Raw genomic sequence first — 12,029 nt, 5'->3', positions numbered from 1 at the left:
CTGCTCAGTTTCATCCCTCCTTTGTAAAACTTTTCAATTGGTTTAAAGTGCTAATGTGACCAGTAAGCTGTGGTGCTTATGATGCAGGTTGAAGTCTAGTCTGCCTTGTATAATCATACTACCTCTTCCTCTTTTTTGATCCTCCACATTGTATCTCCTCCTTTCTTTCCTCTTCATTTGCATCTCCATTTGCATCTCATATTTTCCATACCACACACACATCAGAAACAAGGTGAGCATCCTGTTTCACAAATCCAAGGTTGAAGGGTTCAGAGCTTTCCCAGGCCTCTTCTTCCTCATATTTCATACCTCTTTACTCTTTCACTCTCCAAACCTCCATCCCACACGGCCATGTCCCTCTTTTGTCTTATTTTGTCCATCTTTCTTTCACAATTAAACTGCTGGTTTCCTACTTCCCTCAATATCCTAAAAGCCTGCAAAGTCAGAAGAGACACTGTAATGCATGTTTGGCAAGAACATTAGAACAAGTCTAATGTGATTATGAAAATTACTGTCTGTACTTTACTGTACATGCAAGATTAGTCTTCTAATGTATTTATAATGGTGATACTCAAAAAACAAATAATAATAATTCGAACTCAGCTACTTTGAATTTCTTTTCCCAGATAAAGGCGGATGGTTGCTCAACTCCTAGTGTGCTCTGCTCCAGGATGTGTTGGCCAAAAAGAGTAGATGCCTCTGAATCTCAAGGGACATAAAGGTTCAGAGTCAACTGGGTTCACCAAAAGTTTTTTAAACTAGATCAGAATAAAGTGAAGATTTTAGTTCCAGGAAGACTGGCATGTGAAGGTTTCTAAATGAGATCACTTGGTTATTGAGACATTGCTATTGTTATGCTGACCTCGTATCCATTTTTCACTTTTAAGTGGCAGTGAGTAATAGTTAAATATTGGAAGTGACTGCGGGTCTGAGGTCAGTGGATTCTATGTGGAACAGCTTAATGCCTCAGTGACAAAATAAGAATTCCTCAAACTGCCACTGTGTGGTAAACTGTGTAGATTAATGCTTTTACTTACTTTGGATCATAAATAGACACTAGTGCACACAAGAGGTGTGTGCATGACAGTAAATTTGCTTGTTAGGAATCGTATGTGTGTGTGTTGACTGTAAACTGGCAGCAATTAGGGCCGCCAGCAGGTGGGGGTGAAAATGGGATCTTGTGGCTGAACCTAACGAACCTAGCAAGTGTTTCTACCCAATCTTTCTTTCTTTCTTTCTCCTCTTCCCTTGCAAATTATAGAGTAGCTCACTGTGTCATGTGTTTCCAGTTATAAAAACTGATTTGCAATATGTGTCATGTAAAATGGTTATGCTGGCCGAGCAGTCCTATTTAATTCTGCTCTGATTCCATTCTTGAGAATGACCTACCAGTGTCACACCGGATCGGGATGCTGTAATGGTTATTCTGCCCCCCCCCCTTCTCCTTCAATGCCATTAAAAATCCCATTGGAAATGTTTATGATTGCTCTTGCTCTGGCTTTAAAAGCTAACTATGAAAGAACAACCCTATTTTTTTCACTCTGTATGTCCTGTTACATTGTTTCTGTCAGCTTCACTCTGGTTTTTCCTCCTCATCTTTCCTAACATCTGTCATTTCATTATTTCCTATCTTTTTCATATCAGTTGCCTTTAGTGTGAATTTATCAGTTGTGGTTACAGGTTGAGTGTAAGTGTTGCATCCTGTCCCCCTTCATGTCTGTCCATCAGAGCATGTGCTTTTAAAAGCCTCCCCTATGAACTTTCTGTTAAGACTGGGAATCTTGGTAAAGACTGGGAATCTGGTTAAGATTGTGGGTTCGAGTCTCAGGTCCGGCAGGAATTGTCGCTATTATATTTGGGATTTGGAATGATATGAGAGTGTATTAATTATGATAGAAGTTTCATTTTTGTGTCATTGAAAGTTGGCAAAAGAGTTTAGACATCTAGGCCCGGTTTCATAGACAGGGCTTAGCCTAAACCAGGATTAGGCCATAGTTCAATTAGGACATTTAAGTAATCATTACTGTTGTGCATCTTAAGACAACACAAAGGCACTGACATGTTTAAAGATCAGTCAGTGCAAGTTTCTTTCAGTTGAAACCATTCAGATGAATATTTTAGTAGGCTTAAGGCTTGTCTGTGAAATCGGGGGCTTGTTTTAAAATGGATCATCAAAGAACACGATTAAAATTCCTTTTCTAGAATCCAGATCTGAACAGCAAAATAAACAGGATTCTCACAATGACACAAAGCATAACAATTGCATTTGAGGTTGACCTCATGTTGAAAACCCAGAACAAAGGGGAAAGGATGAAGTCCATATAAACATGCAGAGTGACATTTTTGTGGCTAAAAACAGAAGAACGGTAGCATGAATGGTGAATTCATTTAGAAAGGTTATTTACAATAGTTTAAAATGTGCATCTTTTACATCCTGTGTTTTGCAGATGTGGATTATTGTTTATTACCAAAATCATCTGTAATTCGTTCACAATCAGGTTAAGATACAGTCATTTCCTCTAATATTTTTAAAAGCTGTAGTAAGCATTTGTAAATTCTGTATGAAACTGATGAAACTTTAGTCGGTCATATCTGTATGTGATGTGGAGCAGCTATAAATGCATGTGAACCTCTTCTGCAAGCATTTATCCTCTACAAAACCTTAAACTAAGGCACCAAGAAACACAAAAATTCAGCATTTCACCTTTGTACTAGCTTCCTAATGTTTCCTGATCTAGCTTTTCTAATAAACCTGGAATTGTACATTGTTTTGTGGTTATGTCTCTCTATTTTTCAACGCGGAAGTAAGCAATTTTCTTTGAATGTGCGAAACATCTGTTTCATTAGCTGCTGTTGGGAAATAACAAGAAAAATAACAAAGTGCAGTGAATGGTAAAACTGTTTCCACTACAAAACAGTGTGCTCCTAATTAAGATTATATTTAAAAAATATGGTAAGACACACCAGTCTGCAATATCAAGCAGCAAAACAAGCTGTTTTGTACAAATAAAATGAGCTGGAAGCGAATGGCCAGTCCCATAAGATTTAGACTCTAAGTCATTTTAGATAAAAGCCAAATAGATTCATGTAATTAAATTATGTTTCAGTAACAAGATTCGGGAGAAGCCCGTCAGATACTTAGCCTAATCAACACCGGTGGACCACAATCAAGTAATCAATACCATAGTATAAATATTGCTGACTTACCTCTATCCATTGACGGTTTATCAGCATCCCTCCTCCACCCCATCTCCTCACTTCGAGTTCACTTTATAAATAGACGGGGAAACGCCAAATACACATACCATAACTCAGCTAATTATATTTAAGCGTGAACTCATGAAATTAAATTTGTAAATGCTAGTATGGCATTCTCTAATGTCTATTTAAAAGTTCTTCAAAATAAAATATTCTAAAGTCAACATTTAACATAAGAACATTAGCATTAGTTTAATGGTGAATATGTCGCTCTGTTGTATATCAGGTTCTGTCAGGATAGTCTTTGATAACCATTCTTAAAATGAGAACTTCATACGTTCAGCAGCTAAGTCCAGTATTGGTGTTAATTTAGATTGCTGTTTTTCATAACTTTGAGTCAAAGAGTTCAAACTGTCATCCTCCTGGAAACCCACAATAAAGAAAGAGAGAAAGAGGAATAAACTGGCTTCAACCCAACAGACAAAAACTTACAGTCCAAAGGATATGAGTAAGAAGCGAGAGTAAACTAGGGAGGGGAACGAGGAGTGTATTAAATGTGACAAAATACAGCATAGGTTAGCTATTTAAGCATAATGTCTGTGAACACTTTCATTAAACCAGGTCAGTGCAAAATGTCTGGTAGAATGTATTCACAAGCAGTTCAAGTTTGCAATGAAGATGTTTCACCACCCATCTCAATGATTTCATCAGATGTTTGATGCTGGGGAATTCCAGCCATCAGACAGCTCCTAAAAGCCATTTGGATGAGCGACAGTCTTCAATAGTCACATAAAAACATAATAGCTTGTTTCTAAAGGTGTAGAAATTTAATAACCAGTTGATTTAAAAAAAAAAGATTACTTGCACTTTTTTTGAGAAAGGAAACCCACCATCTTTGCAGCTCTCTGATTTCTCCCTCTAATTTATTCCATCCGTCCATCTGTATGTCTGTTTTCTTACTTAAGCACAGATGCACTTTTTTTTCATTGGTTTTGGTTGTATTCCTGTCTTACATTCTTTTTCGCCATCTGTCTGTTTAGTTCTCTCTTCCTGTCTCAAAACTCACTGTCAATCGCTCTTTGTTTATTTCAGTTCTTCTTACATTAATTACACCATCTGAATTTCAGTTTGTGTATCAGTGTTTGTTAGCTTTTCATTCTTTCAGCCTTTTTGCTCTGTACCAACTGCCAGTCTTTTTGGGCCTAGTGTTTCAGAGCGGATGGCCACCCATCACCAATTTATAGAAACTGGCTCCCCCCATCAAAACTCAGAATAGCACAGTATTGCTACTGTTTCAAAAGCAGCTGGGTGTTATTTGCATGAAAAATTACCAAATAAAATATCAGAAATGATGCCAAGGGTACTGGGAGGAAGGCTCAGATGAAAACTTTTTACTCTTGTGTATTACTTGTTATGTAACTAGTGAAACAAATCGGTGGTTGTCACACTAGCCACTTGAGCTGTCACCTTAATGATGGACGGGAGTCCGTCATAAATATAAACAACACCTGCAAATGGAAATTTGTTAGATGTGTTTTTTTTTTTAATTGACCAGATAGTCTGTCAAGATGACTTCTGCAGTAGTGACCTTTTGAAGAAATAAATGAGAGATAGACTAAGAGATGACAAAGTAGGTGACTGCTTTTGAAAATGATGGGAGAAGTGTCCTTTTACGGTAATTTAATCTCAAACTGAGGTCCTAACAAAGTTTCAACTGTATCATTTAATGAGCTAACATGAACTTGAAAACCATTTTTTTTTTTTTTTACAAAGATTAATAACTTCTGTAGCAAATGTAGCTATTGTGAATGTTAATGGTTAACTAATGAGATTGTAAAGTGATACCTATGGGTCGTTATAGTTCTTTTGTACTTTAATCTGTGCAAAACTTTTAACTTTATTTTTCTTTATTGTTTTATTTTTAATTTAAGATTTAAATTTACATTTAATTTAAAATGTATTTTATTTAAATGTTCAGTTATTTTTGTTGTTAGAAAATTTGATACCGGCATGTCCCTAGTTGTGGACGAATGCTGAAGTAGATTCGCAAAAACTTCAACTAGAAAGAGATGCCGATCTTGCTTGTGTATTACTCGACATGTCAGTTGTTTTGATTCGTATCTTTACAGAAAACGTATGCTATTATAACGATCAACAAGATTAGTATAATAGTGCATACACGCCAAACGCGGGGGATCGCGTCTGTAGTCCCGCCCGAGACTATGGATCACGTCTGATCCATAGTCTGATCACGTCTTTGCATTGACTTTGTATGTAATCTACTCATGCAAATCGTTAAACTTGCATTAAATCCATAATTTATGTTTCCATCTGATTTGATGGCCGTCAGCGGTTGGGTAGAAGACAACAAATCCCATCATTCCACGCTCCTTCTTAGCGTCATCAAACCGTGTGCCCTCTAGTGGCAGGTCCAGCAAACTGTTCCTTTAACATCCAAAACATACTGTATTTAAGCAATGTAAAGTTACTGTTGGAGAGTCTTTCAGTTAAGTAATATGTTGACCGACACAGTGAGCGTGATTTCACCAAGTGCAACATGTTCCTGGATCAACATACTTGTTGATCCTGGAGCAACATTCCAGTCAACCAATCAGAATTGAGATATAACTTTTAAGAATATCTGTTTTAGGCTTACAACCAGAGTTAGGTGCTTCTACACCCTTGTTAATCAGCTATCATTTCCCACTGATTTTAGGAATAAATTATGGGTAGGGCTAAGTTTAGGAGTAGGGATTGGGTTAAGTCTATATTTTTGGACAATAATGTTGATCCAGGATCATCAGAAGATGTTGCTCCAGGAACATGTCTTACTTGGCACAGCGACCTATCTGACACAGCATCTTGTCACAAGGATTTGTGTCTAGTGTTTGACAAATCCATTGGGCCGATTTAATTCTGGCATGTATAGCACAAAAAGGTCCATTTAATGTGCCAATGTGAATTTCCAAAGGAATCACAGTCATGAGAAATGCTTATTGCCTCTTTAAACATTTTGGACTTTTTTTTTGTTTGAAATGAACTGAACTACTAAAACAAATCACTACTAATTATCACTAAGGATTGAAAGTTCTGAAATAAGATGAAAGTTCTTTCAAATAAATGTTGAGAAAACAATATGCAATCTGATTAGCATGACAACGGCAAAGTTAAAGGTGGATCTAATGTTGCATTTCATTTTGATATCTTTATATCTTTGCATCTTTACACACAATTTGAAGGTCGCAAATAAACTGTCCCAGAGTTGTTGTAGCTGTGGGAAATCTGGTTGTGATGAAATAAAGAAATTCAAATTCACAATGTAATGGAAGTAGCATCAGATCAGGGACTTGTTTTCAGTTGTCAAAGGATCGAGGCAGATCTGTAAGTTTGTAAGAAAATGGCAGGGTTTAATTGACTAAATCATTTGTGAAATTTGACATGAGTCATTAGCGAGAAGTCTGTTGTTTAAATGAAAGATTGAGTTAATTTTCTATCAGGTGAATTTCCATTTCCATCATTGCTATCAAGTTCTCTTTTTTACCTTTTTCTTCCACTTTTTTTCTCTTTCTCAGCTTGTCCATCTGGCACATATAAACCTGAAGCAGTTTCTGGAGGTGTAAGCACCTGCCTTCCCTGCCCCGACCCTCATCACACATCCAGACCTGGGAGTACAGATGTATCAGACTGTGTGTGTACACAAGGCTACAGACCACACAACAACACATGCCAAGGTGCTGATCCTCTCTGCTCTCTTTCTGTAAACATACAGTACATCTGCTAACATTTATGTTTATAGATATGTGTCTGCATGTGTGCTCTTTTCAAACACTAAATATAATGCTTTCTCTTGTTCTCCCTACTGCAGCGGTGGTCTGTCCAGTTCTCTCTCCCCCAGAGAATGGTTTCTTCATCCAGAATGTGTGTAATAATCAGTTTAACTCTGCATGTGGGGTGCGCTGTCTCCCAGGCTTTGACCTGCAGGGTGATGGAATCAGACTCTGTCAGCCAGACGGGACCTGGTCAGGACTTCAGCCGAGCTGCAGAGGTGATGCTCACCTGGATTTATGACATCACTGGTCATGGAAAGAGGACACAGATTATTGATTTATTCATAATTTTTTTTTATTTTTCTTTCACGCACTTTCTTTGATTAACTTGCTCTTGTGTGTTATTTTTTTTGCCTCTAATTCCATCTAAGCAGAAAACTAATTTTTTTTGCCAACTGTTTTAGTGCTTACACACTTGAACAAATGAATACAATAGGTATATGCACCTATCACACTCAGACAGATGCATGTATGAAAGTCGACCTGTTAAGAGTTCCTTCTCTTGTGACCTCAGGTCTGAAATTTTGTGGTTTTTCTTCGTTTGTAAATAAATTACAGGTCTCAAAGTCCTAACCACAGACCTCTTCTCTTGAGCTTTTTCTTTTTTCCCTCTCATTTGCTCTTAAAATCTCTTTTCTTCTCTAGTATGACCATCTTTTTTGTTTTTGTTTCTCCCAGCTGTCCATTTTAGCTCAGTATCATTCCATGGAATCATTAAAGTTTGTCCAATACAGCAAAGTTTTAATTAAATAGGACCAAACCTTCTATACAATGCTCTAACCCCTGTCTGGTGTGTGTGGTATTGTCCCATAGTTCGCTCTTGCCCAGATCTATCTCCTCCGCATCATGGGGAACTCAACTGCAGTGAGAAGACTGCCCCCCATAGGCTGGAGTGTTTGGTGCGCTGTGAACTGGGCTATAGACTACAGGGCAGAGCCAGACTCACCTGTCTGGCCACCTCGCAGTGGAGTGGACCACAGCCCCGTTGTGTCGGTAAGATCGCAGCTCTGTTTCTGTGCATGTGTTTATGTGGGGATAAAATGGCTGCAAATTAATGTCCAATCTGAAAAATCTACATTGTAATGACCTACCTCAAAGGTCATTTTGGTTTTGACAGGTTTTGACACTCTTTTAAATGTGGTCAGTTTAACTGGAGCGCTACTTTAATACAAGTTATAGCACAAAACAAACAAATGAACATCCGAACGTGTGTTAAAAGAAAAAGTACAGCTTACCAGGCTGTATCATGTCTCGTGATTGCTCAATAAACATTTTAACTGAAAGAAAGAAAAACAGCTTGTGAACAATGTCACTTAACGATGCATTTATTTTGTAAAGTTATCCAGTGTTTACAGCTCATTATTTAACTATTAAAACTCTAAAGGGAGCTTAATTACGGTTTATTATATATGCATGTTTAAATAAACCGTCAAGACGTGTTTTTATGAAAACTACCTTATGTGTAGCTGAGTTGTATACAAAGGTTTTTATTTGAGTGTGATTATTTAGTCTGAAAATAAAAACTTTGTTTAATGGGAAATTATGTAGAATCTGTAGAAATGATGGGGAAAAATGTATTTTGCATTGAGACCATGCAATACCACAAGAAGGCATAAGATTGATTTTTTTGCTCTGTCACCCCTCTACTGACTGTCAGTCAGCATTGCTTTGCTCTTCTCGATTTCTTCGATCTTTGTAGTTGTATTGTTTTGGACTGATTTTCCAGGAATACCTTTGGCTCATTAAAGTATGACATGTTTTCTTGTCTTCACTGTAATTCGTTTATTTTATTTCTCTCTGTGCTTAATATTCTCTTTCACTTTGGCAGTACAGGGTGATCCAGATGTCATACTGATGTATGTGTGTGTTGAGGTTGTTTCCAAGAGTTTCAAGCAGTGTGGTCAACAGGCACTGTCACATTTCCCTTTCTTGAGATATTTTTGCATGCTCTCTCTCTCCCTCTCTCTCTCTTTTTCTGTCTCATTCCTTTTCTTTCCTCCCTTTCTAAGAGGTACGCTGTCCTCCAATTGATACTTTGAAGCATATCCGTCTGTCTCCTCCTACCTGTGGGAAGAATGAGGTCAGGACCGGAGCATCGTGTCAGTTAACCTGTCCCAATGGTTATGGTCTCATCGGTAACTCTGAAATCAGATGTCTGCCTTCTGGAAACTGGAGTGACAATCTACATAAAGCCACCTGTACAGGTGATTTGTTTTCTGTTTGTGTTTATAATGGCATGCGAGAATATGTTTTGTGTGTCCCTGTGCAAATACATCTACACGTGGCTGAAACATCCCTCTTTGTTCTGCTATAGTATGATGTGCTGCAATGGGACAGATGTGCTGCCAGTAAAACAGGTGCATTAAATTTGTTGCTGCAAAACACTATTGTGTAAAACCTAAGGATTCCAAGATCATAAATACTCAAAACTGCCCCTCCAAGCTGGAACCAAACAAGACAACAGTTAGTTTTAGCTTTAACTCTTGAACCTCTAAAGATTTACTGGTGAGAGCAGAGAATGGTGTTTTCTGAGTTTATCTGATTTTGTGGCTCATCAGTGTCTATAGAGATTAGGGCAGAAGACAGAATGTTTGCATCTGATCCAGATTCTTTCTAGGACGTGTTAGTCTAATGATGAAGTATTTGTTTAGCTTGGAGGGACAGCAGAGGCTGTGTGATTAATAAGCTCTACTCCAAGTTGGATGTGATAATTAAAGTCAGTCAGTGTTACTCTATGCAGATACACCAGCAAATGACTTAACAGGGAATCTAGAGTCATATCATCAAAGAAATTGACATATGGGTTTGGAACGATGTGAGGAAATCATGATAAAATGTTCGTTTCTGTTCTCAAACTTTGTTTGGTTTGGAAGGAGAGTGCAGATTGTGTGACTAGCATGTTATACTCTGAGCTGCATGTGATAATGATACACCTCTGTAAATAAAGGTCATATTACTGCAACAACAGCTACTTCTCAACATGAATCTAGGAATTCATTTATTTGGCCGTATGTTTCAAACCTGTTCGACTTTATCTGTTCCAAGGAACAAATGATGTTTAGCAGCAAGTTCACACTGGTCTTTTCAAATCCCATAAGCATTTTTGTCTTTATTTTCAAAGTAAAACTATCTACATACCCTTAAACATTTTTCACTGACAAGATGGATTTTAATCAAAACGTGCCTGTCTGTGCATTAGAAACTTGACTTATGACTCATGATTTTCATAGTAGGGACAAATACATACATGTATATAAATATTTACTGTGTATGTGTATTTATATATATTGTGACGAGTCAGCTGCCTCCTCCCTGATTGTCACCGGCACCCCGTCCTAAATCGCCGCCCTTCATCAGGCTCCCGACTGGAGTGGGTGTGTGAGAGGAGGGGCGCTGGACGAGTCAGGGCTGGCGGCGTGTGATGGGGCACACCTGAAGGAAGTGGAGCCTCATTACCGCCGCTGTTTAAAAGCCCAACGCGCCTCTCCTCAGGAGACCGGTCTCTTCCCCGTGCATGCACACTGGTGTCCTCGTGGGTCCAGGAAGGGTGCGTTGAGGGACTCCCGCGCCACCAAGACGTGAGCTGCCGGACCCGCGATCCGGATGGGAACCGCACCCGTATACACGGCCGACGGGCCAGGATGCCGGGCCGTCCATCCCCTACCAGCGCCGCGGCCAACGAGAGAGACGCGGCCGCTAGGAGAAGCCGCCGCCCCTCGCGCCCCGGACCAAGGAGGGGAGCGCGTGCGGCCGCCGGACTCCGCCCCTTGCCTGGACCCTTCCTCAATGAACACTGCCCGACCTACACAAATCCCGCAGCACAACGAGGACACCAGATTCCCTGTTATTTTGGACACTTTCCCCCTTTTGGCCACTTTTATTCCCTTTGTTTTATGATTTCTGTTAATAAAAGCCTCTCCGAGGCCTGACGCCACGCCCACTGTGTCTGTCTTGTGCTCCTCCCGTGACTATATATATATATATATATATATATATATATATATATATATATATACACATATATATATATGTATATATAATTTTAACATTATAAATGTTTTACATAGAGCCTAAGATTAAAGATAAGATAGCTAGAGGTAATGAGTGACATTGTTATGGCATGTTTACATCAGTAATTGGTAATAAGGTTGACATTATGGAGACTTTTAAACCCTGAACTGATTTTCTCTTCTGTAGATATAGAGCCTCCCTGGATTCAGTGTCCTGGTGATGTCATCACCGAGACTGATGAACATCAGAGGTCAGCTAACGTCAGTTTGAGTGCACCCATGCTTGGGGACAATTCTGGAGATGAGGTGAGTTTTACATCAGCTCTTTCATTTTTCTTTGCTTTTTTCCCCCTTTTGAATCAAATACTCAGGTTTTGCCTTTCTTCCTCAGGTTGTGGTACAGGTGACTCCTGTTCTAAACCCCATGCAGCCTTTCCCTATAGGAACTGTGTTCATAACATACACCGCAACCGACCGCTCAGGAAACAAGGCCAACTGCTCTTTCACTGTTACTGTAGTCGGTGAGGTTGGATTCCATCTACAACTGTATGAGTATAGTCATTTACATGGTCATATTCAGAGCTGGGGAGTAACCGATTCCATGTAATCTGGAATACGTAATCAGACTAAAAAAATTAAGTACTTGTAGTTAGATTAAATTAAACTTTAAAATCCTCCGAATCACTCTTATATTGATTACATGATTATGTTTTATTTACATGATTGCATATTATTCACACAATGGCAGTAAATTATTTTTAATTGATTGATTCTTTCTAATTTCGCTTTTTCATATTTTGAAAATTACTTTCTAAAATAGCCTGTCCCTTATACAGTATACACTCAGAAAATCTTCCAGTTTTGTGGACATTCACACAAAGACCAGTCAATAGTCAGGTAGCCACACAGCATTTGACCACTGATTTACAAAAATAATATCAGGTTTAAGAAGTGTTTTAACATTATATCAACTACTGATGAACACATTCTTTTT

The 12,029-nt window shown here is 38.6% G+C and overlaps 1 protein-coding gene across 3 annotated transcripts in view; it reads left to right on the top strand.

Annotated features, from left to right (window-relative positions):
• The window catches only part of LOC113052116 (sushi, von Willebrand factor type A, EGF and pentraxin domain-containing protein 1-like), a 53,278-nt gene that overhangs the window by 15,146 nt on the left and 26,103 nt on the right, over positions 1–12,029 (top strand). For 2 of the 3 annotated variants that reach the window (XM_026216456.1, XM_026216457.1), the window contains exons 4-9: positions 6,771–6,929; positions 7,064–7,243; positions 7,839–8,018; positions 9,035–9,229; positions 11,223–11,341; positions 11,427–11,556. In XM_026216456.1, coding sequence (XP_026072241.1) covers positions 6,771–6,929; positions 7,064–7,243; positions 7,839–8,018; positions 9,035–9,229; positions 11,223–11,341; positions 11,427–11,556 — 963 coding nt within the window. Of the gene's footprint in view, positions 1–6,770; positions 6,930–7,063; positions 7,244–7,838; positions 8,019–9,034; positions 9,230–9,339; positions 9,383–11,222; positions 11,342–11,426; positions 11,557–12,029 lie in introns of those variants that run through there. The other variant, XM_026216458.1, reaches the window with a different exon arrangement.

This window comes from Carassius auratus, chromosome 32, assembly GCF_003368295.1.
Source record: "Carassius auratus strain Wakin chromosome 32, ASM336829v1, whole genome shotgun sequence".
In the NCBI taxonomy this organism is placed as follows: domain Eukaryota; kingdom Metazoa; phylum Chordata; class Actinopteri; order Cypriniformes; family Cyprinidae; genus Carassius; species Carassius auratus.
The sequence above is the reverse complement of the archived record's forward strand: the minus strand, read 5'-3'. Positions and strand labels throughout refer to the sequence as shown.